Source organism: Micromys minutus (assembly GCF_963924665.1).
Source record: "Micromys minutus genome assembly, chromosome: 13".
Classification (NCBI taxonomy): Eukaryota; Metazoa; Chordata; class Mammalia; order Rodentia; family Muridae; genus Micromys; species Micromys minutus.
In genome coordinates, this window is record NC_137982.1 from 45,364,523 (window position 1) to 45,385,405 (window position 20,883).

Sequence of the window (20,883 nt, forward strand, 5' to 3'; positions counted from 1 at the left end):
GTACATGTGGAGGCCAGATGAGGACACAGGAGTCCCTGGAACTGGACTTACAGACAGTTGTGAGCTTCTAAGTGGGTGCTGGGAATTGAACCTGGGTCCTCTGGAAGAGCAGCCACTGCTCATAACTGCCACCTCTTCACTTTTTTTGTCTGTTAAGCTAAGGTTTCCTATCCAGTCTGGGCTGACTCAGCAGTTTCACCTCAGCCTCTTCAGCATGAGAATCAGAGGCATGCTTTGGGTCCTTCCAAGGCTCCCTTGGAGCACCAGCTTTCTCGGACATGTAGCCTCATTTCTGTCTTCACCAATGGGTCTTCATTCTGGTAACTTCCTTTCCTCCCCATTTCCCTTCCTGGTGCTGTCTGAAATGCTCTGCCTTTCGCTGACAGGATTTTGGCTTCTTTTAGGCCCTGGTCATCAGTCGACGTCCACAGGCCGTTTCCACACACTACCTGGAGCCCTGCTGTGCCACCAGATACACAGTTCCGTACTGGAACACCAAGTGTCACTGTCCTTTCTGTGCTTCTAGCCTAGAGCCTGGAGACAGCAAATGAGAGGGTGTGAGGTGAAGGAGCGCCAGGAAGTCTTGGGGGACCATGAGGGAAATCAGGAAGCCAGGCTGGGTGGAGAGCTCCCGCTGTCTCCTGAATGCTGTGTAAGTGGTGCTCTTCAGTCCCTGACATTACTTCTTAGTCAACCATACCAGTGTGGCTCCACTTCCTGTCACATTCTCCTGGGTGTCACCAACAGGATATTGTGGCAGTCTGTCTGTCCTCTCACACCGGGTTGGGAAGGGCAAGGCGGAATCTGCTTTACCCTCTTTGGCTGCTGAGCCCTGAGTCAGTCTGGGGAAAATGAGTCCTGCCAAGGTGACATGATACAGCTCCCTGAGGGACCCAGGCAAGAGCCAGGCTACAAGGCTGCTCCTGACCCCCAGCATACAGGTTTTATGGTCACACAGACACTTATATCAGAAGAGGAAGCCCAGCTCTGGTGGCTGAAGTCCCAAGCTGGGCGAACAGGTGTGGTTCTGTGCCTGCATTTCCATGTGCTCTACCAAACTGGGGTCCAGGCTCCAACTCCCCAGACAGCTCCGTGTGATCCAGATGAGTGCCAGGCCCCACTTGTTTCCTGCCGAGTCCGTGTCCATAGCAACTGTTTGGAAAGTGTGACATTCAATCAACCAGTTGTTTGGTGGACAGGATTGCAGGCTGCTGGGATGTGTGGCTCACACTGTCTCCACAGCAGGCCCTGGCCACTCGGAGACAGTCACAAAGGGACCCCTGGGCCTTCCTGGGAGTGAGCTCTGTGCAGCTGCCCAGGATGTGGATACTGGGTTCCTGGGGTGAGAAGTTTGATACCAGGAGGGCCTTGGGGTGACCGAATCCCATTTACCTTTGCCTGGCCTCAGGTGAGATGTTAGAGGTCACGGGGGCTCATGCCCAGCCCCCTTCTCTTCATTGGTGACTAAAAAGACATGGGGAACACCAATAAGAACTGTAAGCCCCTAAATATGCCAAATACAGGCACAGAGGGGCATCATCAGCCATTGTTGGAAAAAAATCAATGTAGAATTTCTTTCGTCTGTTCCTCTAACTGGGTCTCGGGTCTTTTCTCACCCTCCGACATAACTCCAACCTCCTCTGCTGACTCAGCCGCTGGGATCCCACAAGTTACTCTCCTAGTGCCTGTTCACTGCAGCCACAGGACCTTTATCCACGGAGTTCTGGCTATTTCTCTCCCAGCTCTTCTCATAGTTGGCTGCTTATAGTGCTTCAAGTTTCTGTTCAAGCACCACCTCCTCCCGGGCTGACCGTTACAGAGGATGCTCCACTCCGCCATTGTCCTCTCTCCACACTCCTAATGATTTCCTTCAAAACATCCCCAGGGACCCTGGTTATTCTCCAGAGCCGCTTACATTCCTTAGAGTCTTTCTCTTACGCTATGGGAAGGAAAGGGACACACACGTGCTTTTCCCACGTTGCCTCTGGTGCTGAGCACGGAGCAAGCCCAGGCAGGACAGGGGACAGTGACAAACTGTTAAGAGAAAGTCAGACGGGGAAGAACCCTGACAGAGAGACCTGGAGACAAGCTGGGAAAAAGGATGAGTTAAAGCCAAAACCCACCCTGGGGTGAGTGTTCCTCAGCCCTTTGGAAGGGCAGAGGTCAAAGGGCAGCTCACAAGTCACCATGGAGACAGCTCTTGGGGTAGTGGGGGCTCATCATCTTCCTTTGCCATCAGGGCCTGGCTGGACCTCAGACAGTGCTCTTAGTCTCTGAGCCATCTCTCCAGCCCAGATCTCTTGAGTTTGAGGCCAGCCTGGTCTACAGAGTGAGTTCCCGGACAGCCAAAGCTACACAGAGAAACCCCAGAACAAAACTGAATGGTTTTCTTCAGGTTTTTATCAAAATGATCGTGGAACTCTAAAACCCATCTTTCCTTGAAGAACGATAACATCTTACAAGCATGGGCGGTGCTGGAAGCACATCGCCTGATCATGTGTGCCCAATTTTAAAAGTACTTGTAACAGTTGTTTACTGACCACGCCTGGTTGCTCACTTATGAAAGCTGTCCTTGCTGCAGAGTGTTCTGGGACCGAAACCTAGCACAATTGTCAGCAATCCAGCAACTGATGGGGACAGATGCAAAGTTCCACAGACAAACATTAGACAGAGCTTAGGGAGTCCAGAGGAGGAAGGAAAAGCTAAGGGGACTTAAGAACAAAATCAATGTACTGGGACTTATGGGGGCTACCGGAGATCAGGGAGCCTGTAGGGTTCTGCATATATGTTATGGTCAAATAGCTTGGTGGTTTTGTGGGACTCTTAACAGTGGGAGCAGAGGCTATCTCTGACTCTTGCCTACTTGTGAGATTAGACTTGGATTTTTCAAAGCCTACTTTAACTAGGGTTCTTAAGTGTTTCAACCTCCCCTCTAGGCCACCAACTAGAGGTAGCAGAGAAAGAAGTTTAATAGGAAAAGGAGGTTGTGGACCTGTTTAGAAGTAGTCCTTTGGGGGTGATTTCAACATTTATTGTCAGGATATCAGCAGTCCAGTCCAAGAGCAAACACCACACAGTAATTGGCATCAGCAGCTCAATCCAACAGAAACCTCAAGACCCCACCAAATTGGCAAGAGTCAGTAGAAGTGGCAAGAATCAGTCAGAATGCCATGAGAAATTCTTCGGTGCATTTCTAAGAAGTGAAGACCAGCAAAGACCATCGAAACGTTGCACAGCCATTGAAGACCGTTCACCGTGCAATTCTACACACTCTCTTCCAAACATGACGTGCCCTCTTGCACATCCACTCACAAGACAGCTTCCAGACAAACATCTTGCGACACAAGTGAGTTTCCTAAGAACTTTCCACCTCAGCAGGACCCTTTTACTCCTACTAGATTGCTTATCCAGCCCTGATGTGATGGTATTGCCTGACCTCATCCTAGCTTGTTATGCCCCATTTGGCTGATGTCTCTGGGAAGCCTGCTTTTTTCTGAGGGGAGCTAGAGAGGTGTGGATCTGGGGAAGGGTGGAGAGGGTAATGGGGGGGGGGGAATGGAAACTGCAGTCAGGATGGAATATATGAAGTAAGAATGGGGGGCACAGGGAGGGAAGAGGGGAACAGGATCAGGTATTGGGTGGGAAATACTCAAGATACAGTTCACAGAACTCAAAAAGGTCAACAATCTGAGGGGCCCAAGTGAGGATACCTCAGTCCCACTTGGGAGAGAGAAGAAAGTAATCACAAGGGGGGAGGGAAGGAGGGAACTGGTGGGAAAGGGGGCAGGGAGGGGAGTAGGGGAACCTGATCAGGTATCCAGTGGGGGAAAAGAACTGAGGGCCAGCAGAAAGAATGTAAACAGTCAATCTGGGGAAGTAGGAGGTGGGGGGGGGGACTCCAGAATGCACCAGAGACCTGGGAGGTGAGAGACTCTCAGGACTCAAAGGGAGGGACCCTAGATGAAATGCCTTACAGTGGGGGAGTGGGAACTTATAGAACCCTGAAACAAGCAGTTGAAAAAGTTAGATGCAGATTATTTACACCCAACCAATGAACAGAAGCTTTTGGCCCTGGTGGTTTAATTAGGGAAAAGCTGGAAGAAGCTGAGGAGGGGGACCCTGTAGGAGAACCAGCAGTCTCAGCTAACCTGGACCCCTGAGATCTCTCAGTCACTGGATCACCAACCAGGCAGCACACACCAGCCGACATGAGGCCCCAACACATACACAGCAGAGGACTGCCCGGTCTGGACTCAGTGAGAGAAGATGCACCTAACCCTAAGAGACTTGAGGCCCCATGGAGTGGAGAGGTCTGGTGGGGTATGGAGGGGGCATCCTCTTGGAGACAGAGAGAGGAGGTGTTGGATGTGAAACAGTCAGAGGGTGGTCCAGGATGGGGATAAAATCTGGAGTATTAAAAAAAAAGTCAAATAAATGCAAAAAAAGGAAATATCTGTGTGTAAATATATAATGTGTATAGGAAGGGATTGAACGACAAAAAAGAAAATTCACAGGCAAGAATTGTGTGGTATCATCAGCATCATTTGGATTATTCAAGGAAAAGATGACAGCACAAGGTAAAATAGGTATTTTATTGAGAAACGTGCTGTCAGTGAGAAAGTAACATACAAACATTTTCATCTAATAAAATTAGCTTATCCCGAATCCTAAGAGCATGGCTTAAGAGCTTGTATCATCTGAACCTGCAAGTCACTCTGGTCTGTGGTTTTCTTCTAGAATCTCCCATGGACATAGTGTTCCATAGCCCATTTGTGCCAATGAAAGAGCCTAGTTAATATGGTTCATTCCTAAACGGAACAGACTCCCTCGCTTGTTTGTGTTGCCCGTATACATGTGAATTCTGTTTTGCCATCAAGGCTGCTAAGGCAGGCGCTTATGCGTACTACTGGGTATTAGGAGTACAGTGTGAGCATCTCACCCCCCCCAAGTTTTATAGCAATATAGTTCTGCCTAAAACGTCCTGATTCCATGATCATAACACGAAATAAACAGCATATCTTTTATATACACTAGGCTTCCATGCAAGGTTTTCTTTTAATTATGTATTTGCTACATTAAAAGGGACAGGGCATTAACCCTATAAATAATTTCCTAAATGGCTTTTATATATGGAACACTAAAATAAGATAAATAACATTTAAAATAAATTATACCGTTGCTGAAAGCTAATAATTAAGTGGTTGTTCAAAAGATGTGCAAATTATCTGCGAGTAAGGCTTTACCTGAGCTGTTATGGACGCGTCCCTTCAACACTCAGCCCCAGTGAGGGGACCTAGAGAAGTGTGGCTCCTGAGAGAAGTGTGTCAACATGCAGTTTGCTCTTCCAGAGCCCTTCCCTCCCACCACGGTGGCCTGGAATGGGGCCTCACATGAGGTGCGTGTGGGGCCTACTGTGTACTCCCAGCCTCCAGACCCATAAGAAAGCCTCCCTGTTGCTTAGGAACTATCTGTGTCCACGCCATTTTGTTTTAGAACCTTGATGGACTAAGCAATGCTTACTTATGTTTAAACTTAATTAGTTTTTTGTTTTTTTAATACGTGGACACAGAAAAGACCATGTTTCAAAGGTAGGATGCTAGGTTTAGAATTTAAGTTCCTGACTATATACTTTCTCGATGCAGGGAATAAAGTAGATTTTTCTTCTACAGTATACTTTGAAATTACCAGAAACAGCGCATCTCATGGCATTATTTCTTGTATAACATTTAAATGAATATGTTAAAATTACTTAAAATTTTTACCTTGAAAAATTATAGAGATAATAATATTAATGTTCTTATTTTCATCTTATTGGTACACATTATTAGTTTAGATAAAAGAAAAGACAAACCTTTAAAATTGGTGTTTTATCAAAAATAAATTTAAAAATTACTTTAAAAAAATCCTGGGGTTAGTCAGGCATGTTGGCACACACCAAAAAGTCCAGAACTCAGGAGGCAGAGGCAGGAAGATCAGGAGTTAAAAAGTCATCCTTGGCTACATAGGAATTTGAGGCCAGCCTGGGCTACATGAGACCTTGTCTCAAAAACAAAACAGTAGTAATTTTTGAATGGGCAGTATTTGTCAAAGAAGTGGGAAGGGAATAAAATCTTTTATGAATAAATAAAAATCTGTTGGGGGAAGCATTATTGATAAATGTAAAGCGGTCTTAAGGTTCATTTCGAGAGCAGCAAACCTGCCAAATTTGGCAAATTTAAAATTGCAGCCAGTTGGATGCCGACTTTGTAATTATAACAGGCAGTTCCAGAAAGAAATGATTTTAAAATATTGAGACAATCGTGGTATCCATAGCAACTACCGTAGTCATTAACATAACTCTTACTTCATGGTTTCTCTTGTCAGTTTCCAACGCACAAAAAAGTTAGAGCATGTCAGTACAACGCATTTGCCTTTGTCCTCTTACAGAAGAGAAGGCCTGCCCAAGGTCCCACAGCTAACAGATCAGATATGAGGCTACAGGTGGGATTCCTATGGGGTTCTCTCTGTATCTTCAGTCTTAGGGGAGGGGGAGGGCGGAGATGAGTGGCCAATTTCTTTAAAGCTCCCCTCTTGGGGGTTGCTTACAGTACCAGCAGGAGGACTCTGTTCGGGACTCTTTTGAAGAAATCTGTAAAACAAGTACTCGTCCCGAAACTCATATTCATTGGTGATGTGCTGGATGACTCCCCCTTGCACCAGCCTGTCTCCGTAGATGACAGCCTCGCCACGGTCAGAAGCAAGGCCGACTTCGATCAGCCAGTTGACCAGGTCACAGCCGCAGAAGGTCCCGGCAGAGGTCTTGGCACCACACCTGTATGTCAAAGGAATGATTCAGCCATATGCTCTGCAATTCTGGCATCAGCACTGCATGATGGAAGACGAGCAAAGAAAAATAAGAAGGAAATAAGGAAGGACAGTATGGCAGTTGAGGGCATGACAGAGATGGGGCTGTTCTAAATACACTCCCCCGACCCTGCAAAGGCCCTCTGCCGAAAATAAAATACGCCAGGAGTGCTGTAGGTTTATGTTAAGGCATTAACATGATTGGATGGGGAGAGGTAGGCGGAGAAAAGGGAGGAAATTGGAAGAGGGGAGAGGGGGAGATCAAGATGGGGCTCGGGAAGGGCGATCTGAACCCAGATGAACCTAATTGGTACTAGGTAGATATAAATATGTTAAGGGATTTTATAGGTCATTTATCCCATATAGAAGGGCAGTTTGTATCTTTGTCCATTGGATGTAATCTTATTGTGTAGAGGGTTTGTGGATTGAGAATTGAATATATAAACCTGTATGAAAAGCTATCGGGCCTTAGAGTCATGTTTGTGCTGGGCAGTGGGGTAAAGAAACAGGCCCGGGCAGAAGCACCAGGGCAGACGGGGTGAACCGCCTGGGAAGGGAATCTGATGGGGACCGTAGCTCGTGGACCGAGTGACAGAGACCATGCGCTTGGCTCCACACTAGAGTTCAAAGGGTGTAGTGGCGGAAAGCATAAAGCCCACCTCAGAATTAGGATGTGTATGTCTAAGGCTTGGCAACAACACGCCAAGGGGAACTGAGTGAAAACACTCCGGGCGGTTGTATCCACCCGGGACAGAAGCAGCAGGGTTCTTAGAGGTGGCATGAAGCGCCAGGTTAGAGATCCCGACAGTGCCAGATGGTCACGCAGGAGCCGGCAAAGCGCGGAATAAAAGGATTACGCCTTTTTAATATTTACCGCACACATATATGGGAGTTTTGCCTGCATTTATGTCTGGTGGGCACCATATGCATGCAGTACCAATGGCCAGAAGAGGGCACCAGATCCCTGGGAACTAGAGTTAACAGATGGCTGTGAGCCGCCATGTGGGTGTTGGAAATCAAACCCAGATCCTCTGGCAGAGCAGCCAGTGTTCTTAACCACTGAGCCAGCGATCTTACTGCTGAGCCTCTTCTCTACTCCACCCCCAGAAGTAGCTTTTAATAGTAGCCTCTGTGTGTGTGTGTGTGTCTGTGTGTGTGTGTCTGTGTGTGTGTCTCTGTGTCTGTGTGTGTGTGTGTGTCTGTGTGTGTGTCTGTGTGTGTGTCTCTGTGTATGTGTGTGTCTCTGTGTGTGTGTGTCTCTGTGTGTGTGTCCGTGTGTGTGTGTGTGTGTGTCTGTGTGTGTGTGTCTCTCTCTGTGTGTGTGTCTGTGTGTGTATCTGTGTGTGTGTGTCTGTGTGTGTCTGTGTGTGATGCATGGCTATTATCCCAGCGCTTGAGAGGCTGAGGCAGCAGAATCAGGTTTGAGCATAGGTCACATAATGAGACTATCTAAAGGGAAAAAAATAACTACTTTTATTAACATAGTTTATTAAATTAAAAAAAATTAAGCTTCATTTTCAGATCATAGTGCCCACAAATAGTCTCTTTCCCTCAACAGCCAGAATAGCCACTTCCTTCGTCAGGGATCAGACAAGTGGGGTCCGTCCTACAGCAAACCCAAGATTTTAAAGTAGGATCTGGACTGGAGAGCTGGCTCAGTGGCCAGGAGCGCCCAGTTCACCTCTCAGCATCTACACCACACAGCTCAAACTGCCTGCAACCAGCTCCAGGGGCTCCGACGCCCTCTCCTGACTTCCACTGCACGCACACTGCACACTAAGAATAAAAGCCGAGCTGCTGTAAGAAGCCTGCTTCAATGTTCATTTAAGGCTTCCTGGTTGTTTAATATTTGCCTTCCTAACGGACATTTGGATTGCCTTAAGTATGAACAGACACAGAAGAGGGAAATACGTGAAGGAAAAAACCAGAGACACGAAGTCCGAAAGTTTACATACAAAGGTGCACTAGACAGCGAGAGTCGAGAGTCGCTGAAGGCACCAATCAAGCTGCGGAATCTAAAGTGCCTGGCAGCAGGAAATAGAGGGTGAGGAGCAGGATGAAGGGACAAGAAGGTGTGGAAAGATCTGAAGCAGTTTACCATAAATACAAAGTTCCACATATAGGAATCAGAGAGAAGTTAATGAGGTAGACATCTTTTCAAGCGCATAAAATATCAGTGACAGTCTGTGTTTGGGCCTCTTCAACGTGGAGACAGTCCCTCCGGCCCAAGCACTGACTGCAGCTATGTGTCCCTTGATCCGGCCGCTCTCACCGAGCCTGTGGAACAGGAGTGTCAGCGAGTGACAGCGCAGGCTACAGATCCTGGACTCGAGCAGGGATAAGCTGCTTTAGACCAGCTGGGCCCACCCAGCCATCTGGGACCTGGGAGCTCAGCAAACGCTGAGGGTTCTGCTTCCTGACAGTTGGCACGCACAATGCCCTGACAGATAATGTGAATTTTCTCTAAAAAAAAAAAACCCTAAAGATCTATCCACAGATCGTGAAACTGTGCGCAGCCTTTCAAGGCAGAAAAGAGGCTTTTCTTCAGAGTTCATCATGATTGGCTATTGGGCAAGGCTTGTCACAGACATCGAAGGCCACCACCATAAGACTTTTCTCTAAGGTTTACTTATTCTTATTTCATGTGCGTGAGTGTTGTGCCTGCATTTACCTATGTGCACAGTGTATGCCTGGTGCCCAAGAGGCCAGGAAAGGGAGTTGGATCCCTGAAACTAGAGTTACACACTGTTGTGAGCCTCCCTGTGGGTGCTGGGAACTGGGATGCTGGGTCTCTGCATGAACAAGTGTTTTCAGCTGCTGAGCCACCTCTCCAGCCCTGGGTAGGATTTTTTTTTTTTAAGGAAAAGGAAGTCTGAGAGTTAGAGAACTGAACTTGCCAAGTCTCACACAGTCTGGAAGCGGCAGCTCAGGAACAGGATAGAAGCACTCAGCAGGCCCCTCCCACCCCAGGCTACGTTCTTCTCCTGGCAAGGGTATACATGTTGAGCACTGTGGTACAATGCTTAAAAATAAACCATCTTGAACACTAATGTCCAAATTTTTATAAGTACACATAAAGGTGTTAGGTTCTTCATATTTTCTTAGTTTTATTTCCTCTCCCGTAACAACTAAGACTCTCGACACCGTAATGTTTGATTATTCACGGCTCATCATTCCCTGCCGCAGCGCATTCTGTACCTTGGGGATTAGAAGAATAAATATAGTGTCAGGAAATAATGGCTAGGACTTGAGGTGAAATAAAAATCATAGAATTAATTAAGAGGCAGAAATTTCATTTCATTCTCTTGACAGCGTCATTAGAAGTAGGAAACGGCACAGCGCTTGGGGATGAGAATACGAAATCTCTTCGAGCTGGTGTTTGCCAGTGCTTTGTGACAGAGGCTGATGGCCAATGCGCAGAGCAATGTTAATGTCCTGCCACAGTCCTGCAGCTCACATTTCACACAGAGATCGAAGCTGCCCGACAGGGCCTGCAGGAGACAACTATTAGCTCATTAAAGCCTCGCGTTAATGATCTGGAACCATCGTCTCTGAAGCCCGCTATTGCTTTACCTTCTCTCTCTGACGATGTTTCGGATGCACAGGTCACGGTGATAATGCACAAACTGTTGACAGGTCATTTTTATTTCCTCAGAGACCGGGGACTCCCTGTCTTCTGCTGTTTCTTTACTGCTCCACAGGAATTCAAGCCTGAAAACAAGGGGAGAGAACAAGTGTGTGAAGATCCTATCTGCCTCAGCAGGTGGCTGATCCAAAACTGTCCCTGCAGCTCTGTCATCAACACCCGGGTCTCACTGATCTCTGAGCCCGCAGAGCCCCTGAGGGTTCTCAGCACAGACGTAACTGAGGAACTAGGCAGGCTGTCTCAGACTACCTCAGAACCTAAAATTGAAACTAAGCCGACCAAGGTAACTTAGGGATTTTTATTTCACCATTTCAAATACCAGCACCACAGAAACAAATGCCAAGACCTGTCCATCTGTCCATCCAGCCAATACAACTGTTGACAATCGACTTGGCCAGCATTGTGAAGCTGGTGACTGAGCGGAAGGGCTTTCCTGTTACACTTTCCTCTTGGAAATGATTCTGACCCTTAGGGTGGTGAGCAGGAAGGGGAAATACACGTTAGCACTTCTGCTGTCTGTGCAATGAAACAGTCTCCCTGCCTCTCTCTCCACCCCTATGTTGAGACTTTTTACGTTGTTATTTTTCATAAGGAAACACTGAGTTTAGTTTTTAAAAAAAAATTACAGGAAGCCAACAGACTCTCCAAAGTTGAGAGAATCCTTAAAATCTCTGTAAACTCTGTTTGATAGGAAGAGAAAGCCTACTGTCAAATCAACCCGGTGTAGACGTTAATGGGGTAGCACACCACCGACTGCCTTCATGTGCCAGTTTCATCTCACTGTATGTAGTTAATCGCACGGATAGAAGTCTGTGCCCGTCAACTCTTTCTATGCAAATTACAAATGCAAATTACAATGCTGGATTTGTAACACTTCCCCCAATACTTCCTCTGCAATTATTTGCAACGAATACATGATTCCACGGATAACCTTTGTGTGCTATTCAGTGGTCTTCTAGCAGATATAGAAGTACAAAGGTATCGATATTCTAATAGAATGACCTTGTCATCACCTTTAGATATACAAGCTTATTTCAAAACCAAATTTACCTTCTTTTGAAAGGCAGGATGATTAAATGTTTGTCCAACCCAAAGATTCCAAAGGAAATGAATCCCTAGGGGGAGAAAACAGTTATTCTGTCTGAAATCAACAGTAAAACCTTAAGACAGGAATTGAGACGTTTTGTGAGAAAGCAGCGACAGTGATCAGAGCGGCATCTGAAATTCAGCATCCGGAGCAGACGTAGGCTCAGTGTCTGCGGGCACATACGACAACCTGCTTGCTGTCTCTTTCCAGTAATTAGGGGGGTGAGGAAAGCCAGTGCTGAAACCGCATCTGCATGACAGCTCACTGAAGAAAAATGGAATCACTTAAAGCCCACAGGCTTCTGTTTCCCCCTATCTGGAAAAAAAAAATCCCTCTCATTGTGTCTAAATACTTACTACTTTTCTCTTGAAACCTCATAAATATAACCAGCAAGGCCTGTGATATCTAACTGTAATACATTTAGTATTATGTTGTAGATATGAAAGGTCTTCCAAAGACTTATGCCCTGCAAGCATGGTCCTTTGCGCACTGTTCCATGAGGCTGCGGGCAGGCCCAGCAGTTAGGACTGCAGGCTACTCTCGGTTCCCAGCCTCCTTGCTGGGTGGCTCAAAGCTGCTTGCAGCTCTAGTTCCAGGAGATCTGGCATCTCCTTCTGGCCTCCACAGGCAAATCTACTCACTCGCATACATACCCCGCCCCCCGCACCCCCACACACAAAGGACTTGATTGTCTTCACCCTTAAACTACAAACTGTCAGAAGAGAATACGTGGGCACACTGAGCCTTTACAAGGAGGATGGACTGGAGAGAGAGATGTGTCTTCTCATGTCTTTAACCACCGAAGGCATAAGCTGTGTAGGCAGCACTTGAAGGGCAACATTCCTGCCCTCTGCTCTGTTCTTGGCAAAGCCTATCCTAGCGCCTATCCTAGCTTGGCTCAGCATGGAGTGGGCGTTCTGAATGCAAAATGCTAACGGGGGTGGGGGGGTGGGAGGGGGGCAGCAGGGGATACTGTGAATTTTCAGCCTAGCATCCTATAGTTGGCATATGTCAGATCTTAAATAGTACCCCCCAGTAAGACTGGTATCAGGTGACTCTGGGGTGCCCATGTTTGTCTAATAAACCGATTACATAATGTTTCTTTATACTTTGTTAGTTTTCTTCCAATAACAATGTCAAAGCAAACAGGAAATACGTTGACTGGTCAGTCAGTGGAAGGCAAAAGCATGTGGGAACATAAACTGACGTTTTTTTTTTTTTTTCCTACAGCAAATATGGCAAAATATTTCAAATTTAGTAGGCAGTGATTTCCAACCAGTATTTTCCAAGTTAATATTCAGCTTACGAATGAATGTTCTCTAATCAAACAGTATAGGTTTGAGTTGAGGGTATGGTTCAGTGTAGAGCACTTGCCTAGTATGTACAAAACCCCAAGTGAAAATTCAATCCCCAGAACCTTAAAAAAGAAGGGGTAAGAAAAGCGGGCTGACGAAAGATAAATTTAAACTTTGCACATAAAATATTTCCCAATATTAAAATGTTATTTTTCTTTAAATAGCTCCTTTTTGTTCCAGGGCTCGGAATTAACCTAGAGCCTTCTAAATGCTAAGCATTAATATCAATTTTAATAGTAACATGCCAGGAGAAATGGTCATATCTACTTTGTAGGTATTTTGGAGTTTACAAGAGACAATGAATGTAAAATCCTTAACAATGGTTGGCACCTGGTAGACTCTCAAGGAAAAGCTACTACCCCCCTCTTGCTAAGATTTATTTACACATCACATAAATACTGATTTAAGTTCCTGTCATTAAAAAAAAAAAAAACCCACAATGTTCAGTAGTGTAAGTGGCCAGAACAAAGGCTCAAGAAACAAGTTATTTACCAAAGTGAGGTATAACGATCATAAGTTTAGGAAGAATTTGAGGACATCTTGTTTCTACTTAAATTATTATTCTTCGTCTCAACCCCAAAGCAAAACAAAGTATTTGGTATTTCTGGTTGAAACACTCAGTGTACGTTCTGAGGACTTTAACCAATATAATAATTCATCTCTACGGAGACTGGCGGCAGCTGGCAGCTGTCCAGTGCGTCAGCAACTGACAAACTAAACCCTTCTGCTTTCAAAGAAAACAACGTCTGCACCCCCGCCCCCACCCCCAAATCAACCCACCCAAGAAACCAGAGCCCTCTCGGTTCTCCCTAAACAAATACCTGGCCAAAGTTAAACACAGCACAGAAAAACTGTAATTCAACATAGAGTCGTCCCGTCTCGTGGTTGAACAGCCACCACAGACAACTGGAGAGATTCTGTAAAGGGGGAGCAAAAAGAGCACCTGAGAATTAAGCATGAGACACATTTCTCTCCATCCAGCTGAGCATAACTTAGCTAGTTAATAATTAGGGGGGAAAGACTAAACGGGAAGAACATCCAGAGAATGTAGAAGCTTTGTCTTTCAAACGAGATTTCAACCTCTTCTCATGACAGGTGCCATTCAAAGCACGTCTATTCTGATCAGACTTGAAGAAAGAAGACATACTCCACAATACGGGAGCTTACATAATATGTCGGGACTGCCGGCTAGCCTCCTGTGGAGGGGCCTGGAAGTCAGTCTGACACAGTGAAAACAATAACATCACTTAGCAGCAGCTCTTGGCGGCATTTATTTTGTGACTTTTGTACTTAGATGGCTGTTGAGGGATGCTGGCTAGCATCGCGCCGTGTCTGCGTGTAAAGGCCACAGAGGCTTCTGGCCCATCTCCCATCTCTAGAGAAGTCACATTTGGGCCACCTTAAGGAATGATGTGTGACAACGGATAATTCACAAACGATAACAAATAAAAACCCTTCTACCATTAAAGAAATGTACACAATAAAATGAAGTATGTACGCATAAGCGATAAAATGAAAAATCCTTCAGTATTTGATGCTGGCATAAGGAGTCTATAAATATGCACTAACTCTTTGGAAAAGAATCGGGAGAATGAAACAGAAATACAGACGCTGATACAGTGTCTCAATTTTGGGACTCTACCAATTGAAAATACAATGTCTGGAGGTGTTTATTAGAGCAGTTTGAAAAAATATGAGCAATTAGAAATAAAGAGGTACTTGAATAAATTATGATGTTGCCTTTCCGTGGTTACTGGGAAATGTGTTAAAAACAATGGCTCCAGAGACTTCAGTCAGGTGACCTTGTTTGACACAGGTGAAAAGAAAGCCACACAGAAGCCTGAACATTACAACCATGTAGAGTGTGCTAAAAAAGAGTTAGCAGGCAGGGCTGAGGTTAGAGGTCAGTAGTTCACCTTCTGCTTAACATGCAAGACACTCTGGGTTCAGTCTCCAGCAATAATAATAATAAAAAAAAAAAAATAATAATAATAATAATAATAATAATAATAAATAATAATAAAGGAAAAATAGAAGGCATTAGTATGGTAGTTATTTTTTATTTTCTCGTTAGTACGAAGATTTTCATGATTAAAATATTTTTTAAAGATTTATGTGTACGAGTACTTTCCTGTGTGTATGTCTGTTTACCATGTGTTTGCCTGGTGCACCCAGAGGCCAGAAGAAGGCCTCAGATCCCGTAGAACTGAGTTGTAGATGCTGACAATCAAAACGTATGTGCTCTGTAAGGGCAGCAAGTGCTCTTAACTGCTGAGCCACCTCTCTAGCCCCTCAAAAAGTTATTTTTAAAAGCTTATTTGAAAATATCTTTCAGGAAATAAGAGTTCAAGTCCTGAATATATCATGGGAACACTTTGCTTTGGCAAATTCTAGTTCAATAGTTATAGACTACATAAATGATGTGAGGGGAACAGGCCATTGGAGCACTTGTGCAATAGAGGATCCCTGTCCCCATCTTGTACCTCAAACATTTAGCTGAATGCTAAAATTCAGGTGACCCAGCCACCATACTTCTGCAAAATGGCAACAAAGCTTCTCTGAGAGAAACCACCTCTTAAAGAGATGACCCCGGATAGGCGCAGAAGGAACACTCACCGCAAACAGGCCAATGATGAGCAGCAAACACAGCACGGCGTGTCGCGTCAGCTGCGGGTCCCCAGTCTGCAGGTACTGCTCTTCCTCCTGGGCCAGGATGCAGTTCTGGGAGTCACAGCGACTCACACAGTGGTCGGCTACGAAACAGTGAGCACAGCTGTAGTGATTTCAAACCCAAGATGGCTTCCCCAGACAAACAGCACAGAAGCCCCACTTGGCTAAGAATCAGGGTCTGACTGTCGGGGACCCTGGAAAATGACCTCACTGTTGGAGTCTCTCATGCACAAGCAGCATGCAGTAGTTCCTTCAACATATTTAACGAAGGTCTTTGTCTACAAAAATGTATGTTGTATCATTATGATTGATAATTTAGGATACTTTTTATAGTTTACATGTAATTTATAGAATCTTCTTATTCATTTTGCTTATTTACTTACTTTACGTTCTGATTGCAGTGCCCCTCACAGCTGCCCTCCTAGTTCCACCCTCATACCCCTCCCCCATCAGAGAAAGTCATAGCGGACCGAGCACAACCTCTCCCACTGAGGACAGACAAGGCAGCCCAGCTAGTGGAGGGGAATATACAGTCAGAGACAGTCCTACTCCAATTGTTAGGGGACCCACAAGACCAAGCTGCACATCTACTACATGTGTGTAGGATCTATTTGCTACCTAGGTCCAACCCACATGGTCTTTGGTTGGTGATTCAGTCTCTGGGAGCCCCTGTGGACCCAGGTTAGTTGACTCTGTAGACCTTCTTGTGGTGTCCTTGACCTCTGGCCCCCTCAATCCTTCCCCCAATTCTTTCACAAGACTCCCCAAGCTCCGTCTAATGTTTCACTGTGGGTCTCTGCAGTTTCTATCAGCTGCTAGATGAAGTCTCTTAGAGGACAATATTATTAATAGTGTCAGGGGTTGGCTCTTTCACATGGGATGGGTCTCAAGTTGGGGCAGGCATTGGTTGACTGTTCCCTCAACCTCTACTCCATCTTTATCCCTGAACATCTTGTAGGCAAGACAAATTTTGGGTCAAAAGCTTTGTGGGTAGGTTGGTGTACCCCTCCCTCCACTGCAAGTCCCACCTGGCTACAGGAGTCGGCCAGTTCAGACTTCATATTCCTTGCTCCAAGGAGTCTCAGCTAAAGTCACTCCCACAGCCTCCGAGAAGCCTCTCCTATCACACACACACACACACACACACACACACACACACACACACACACACACACACACCAATTCCTGTTCCCTCTTCCAGTCTCCACAACCCCCACTCTCTTCACACCTAAGTCCCATAAAACTGGACACACTAAATCTAATAGAGAAGAAAGTGGGGAATAGTCTTGAACACATTGGTACAGGAGACAACTTCCTGAACAGAACGCCAACAGCTCAGACCCTAAGATAAACAATTAATACATGTGACCTCATGAAACTGAATAGCTTCTGTAAGGCAAAGGATACCATCAATAGGACAAAACGGCAGCTTACATATTGGGAAAAGATCTTTATTAACTCCACATCTAACAAAGGGCTAATATTCAAAATATATAAAGAACTCAAGAAATTAGGCATCAACAAACCAAATAACCCAATTTAAAAAATGAGGTGCAAAGCTAAACAGAATTCTCAACAGAGGACTCTCTAATGGCTGAGAAACACTTAAAGAAATGTTTAAAGTCCTTACTCATCAGGGAAATGCAAGTCTAAACAACTCTGAGACTCTATCTCACACCAGTCAGAATGGCTAAGATCAAAATCTCAAGTGACAGCAGATGCTGGCAAGGATGTGGAACAAAGGAACACTCCTTCATTGCTGGTAGGATTGCAAACTTGTACAACCACTTTGGAAATCAACCTAGCAATTTCTCAAAAAATTGGGAATAATTCTACCCCAAGACCCAGCTATACTCCTCCTGGACATATACCCCCAAAACGTTCCAGCATACCACAGGGACACTTGCTCAACTATAGCCATAGCAGTTTTATTTGTATTAGCCAGAAACTGGAAACAACCTAGATGTCCCTCAGCCAAAAATAGATAAAGAGAAAACGTGGTACATTTACACAATGGAATACTACTCAGCTATTAAAAACAAGGACATCATGAAATTTGCAGGCAGATGGATAGAACTAGAAAATATCCTGAGTGAGGTAACTTAGACCCAAAAATACATGCATGGTATGTATTCACTTATATGAATGTTAGTCATAAACTACAGGATAACCATGCTATAATCTACAGACTCAAAGAAGCTAAGTAACAAGGAGGCAGAAAGGAGATGCTTGAATCCAACCCAGAAAGGAAAATAAAAGAGACATCAGACATGGATGAAGAGAGGGAACTTGGGTGGGGGAACTTATAATTTTAAAAGTTAAATTGATAAAGTTTTATCTGTGATAAATCCACGTGAGCCCCAAATACCCTATTATGTCCTATTTTGACATGAAACAAATGTACTATTATTACCTCTTGAATTTTATGAAAGATCTGAACTAATTAGTCCTGGTCCTAGAGAGTAAAGCTAGGGGGCAGTTCAATTGGTTTGGGAAAAACTTCCTGGGCTTGTCACTTCAATTAATCCTTGAAGGTCCTGGGGCCTGAACCTAGGGTTTCCTGCTTGTTGGGCAAGTACTCCACACTGAGCTATGCCCTCAGGCATGTGAATTAAATTATTGGGAAGTGTGTATCTATTATAATACTATGTTAAGAATTTTATTTTTAGTAAGTGTTCTGTTTCTATTATGATTACGATCTTTTTGTAACTCTCCCCCATCTCATTGGAAACGTATTCCCAAGCCATATGCTACGGCGCACAGCTTCAGTAGAAAGCCCGGGTAGTGTCTTTTCACATATAAAAAGGTTCCCTTTCTCCCCACCCTCAAATGTATCCTCATAGCCCCAGAGCACTTACTTTTCTCCAAGGAGGAAGGCATAGGCCCACTAGCACTTGAGTTTGTTACTGGCTCTATTGATGGACATCGTAATTCACCATTTCCCAGGGAGCAAGAACAGCAACCTAGAAAGATGAAATAGAATGTAAGGAGGGTGCACCCACAACAGAAATGAAGTGAACAATTTGACGGTGTCAGGCAAATGATCAGCTCCTTTATGTTGTCCCCTCAATGGATGAGACAGGGAGAAAAGTTTTTTTTTTTTTTTTTTTTTTTTTAATCAACCCTGCTTTCTCTCCACTGTGCTTTGGAAACTGAGAATTTAAAACCATTTTGTAAGATGCAAGACTCTCATTCATCATTTTCATAAACACAACAGCTCTGCTGACTACCACGGAAAAGTTGGCCTAAATGAAACCACCTATGACTTGGGCTCTCCATCTTTCTGGACCATTCTTTACAGTCCTCCAGAAGCCGTATCCGGAGGCTGTTGATGAAATCCTCCTCTAGGTTCATCTCGGCAATCACTTCCCTCAGGCGCCCACATCTTAGATGCGAGCCTGGCAGCTCTCTGCTTTTTTCAAGCTCCCAGAGCTGGAGCTCCGGCTGGCTCATAGGCAGGCTGTTCTACATGAGTCACCAAGAGGCATGTGCCGCATGCCTGTAGTTTTTCTCTGCTTTTATTTATTTATTATATTCGTATATTTGTTCACTTATAGATTTATTATATATATTTATTTCCTCAGGTAACTGCACACAATGCCCTTTAAACTTTTTTTACGGTTATATAGCCATAGAGCTTCCTGACAAAGATTGCAATATTAATAGAGCAATAATTTTGGTAATGAAACTATTAAAATGGACATGTTAGAAAAATGAGTAATACTTAGGCTTAACCTCTCATTGATAATGTACTTAAGTTCTTCTGTGATATTCCTAAAAACAAAAGGATTTCAAAGTATAAAAGTCATTATGTGTAGGCTATTACAAATGTCTTTTTAATTAAGATAATAATGCCACCTCAAGGTTAAAAAGAGAACCACAGAATAACAGAAAAATAAATTATCTAGCCTAGCTCTTCAGAAACATGCAGGTTTAAATAATAAAATTACAAAAAAAATATAAAAAATAAGAAAACTCGTGAGGCCAGAAGATTAGAACAGCATATGTATAGGGAGTGTGCACATGCATACACACACATGTACATAAATAAGCAACATGGCCTCTGTAAAAAAAAACTGCTTTGCACTTTCTTCCTTCAAATATAAGGGCTTAGCAGTAGCCCCTAAGCTTTCTCTTTATTAGCCAAACATATTTTTATTAAACAAATGGTGTTTTATTTTCAAGATCTATATATTTCTCTTTCATGTGCATGAGTGTTTTGCCTGCATGTATATATACATGTGTGTGCCTGGTGCCCACGGAGGCCAGAAGAAGGCACCTGATTGCCTGGACCTGAGTTACAGAGCCCAGGCTCTTTGCAAGAGCAGCAAGGCTCTTAAACACTGAGCCGTCTCTTTCACCAGATTCACCAGATTCTTGAGCACACACTCAAACAGTGTGATGTAGTGAGGATTCTGGGACTATTGTGAGAATATGTTTTTGTTTTAATCCCAGGTGTGGGATATGAGGCTGCACCGAAGCAGCTGACTGTGGTTTGCCTCACGCTCTAGCAGAAGTGTGCCTTTTGACAGCTGCAGATAGTGTGAGGGACTGTGTGATGTTTGGAATTCTGGGAACTTTTCAGAGGTAGGTAATTGCTAAGGTGGGTGGTTCTTGGTCATTCAGGGGCGCTGGTTGCAGTTTGTTAGTAGTTGTGCTCAAAGAAGAATCAAGAAGAAATTAGATTCAAGGATCTCTCTCTCTCTCTCTCTCTCTCTCTCTCTCTCTCTCTCTCCCTCTCTCTCTCTCTCTCTCTCTCTCTCTCTCTCTCTCTCTCTCTCTCTCTCCCCCAGCTCTATAGATAGAAAACCATGTTGAAGAACCAAATTAAAGTCAGGATGGACATCTGTGGTGATTTGTGTTTGCACTTCTAATAAAGCAGAAGAAATCAGGATTTAGGGAAGGCACATAACCAGACAGATTTTAGAACTAGGAACATGGGTGAACAGGTAAAATAAGCATTTCTCTCCAGCAGCTCTCGTGATAGTGTCAGACCCCTGGCATACCTACCCACCCACTCTTCTGTATTTCCACAGGAAAATAGCATTTCTAAGTATGTACACTGAGCCTGATATCTCACTAGGAACCAGAGTGATAGAGACAAGTCAGAAGTGGTATTTACAGGCAATGGGCCAAATAAACAAGAGCAGGTATAAAACAGTGAGACAGGAACAAGGGGAGAAGCTATAGATACAGCTCAAGGGCAAAGGGGTAAGGGTGGAAGGGGTCACTTCCCCAGCATTCATGAGGCCCTGGGTTCAACTTTAGTACCACAGAGTGAA

General features: G+C 44.6%; 1 protein-coding gene across 3 annotated transcripts in view; it reads right to left on the reverse strand.

The window, feature by feature from the left end:
• Nucleotides 1-4,573: 4,573 nt before the first annotated feature.
• Nucleotides 4,574-20,883, reverse strand: part of GPR155 (G protein-coupled receptor 155) — a 43,009-nt gene continuing 26,699 nt past the window's right edge. For 2 of the 3 annotated variants that reach the window (XM_080927327.1, XM_080927325.1), the window contains exons 12-17: nt 18,460-18,564; nt 15,548-15,684; nt 13,753-13,848; nt 11,540-11,604; nt 10,417-10,554; nt 4,574-6,811 (exon numbers count right to left, since the gene is read on the reverse strand). In XM_080927327.1, coding sequence (XP_080783453.1) covers nt 6,490-6,811; nt 10,417-10,554; nt 11,540-11,604; nt 13,753-13,848; nt 15,548-15,684; nt 18,460-18,564 — 863 coding nt within the window. In that variant the 3' untranslated portion in view covers nt 4,574-6,489. Of the gene's footprint in view, nt 6,865-10,416; nt 10,555-11,539; nt 11,605-13,752; nt 13,849-15,547; nt 15,685-18,459; nt 18,565-20,883 lie in introns of all 3 variants that reach the window. The other variant, XM_080927326.1, reaches the window with a different exon arrangement.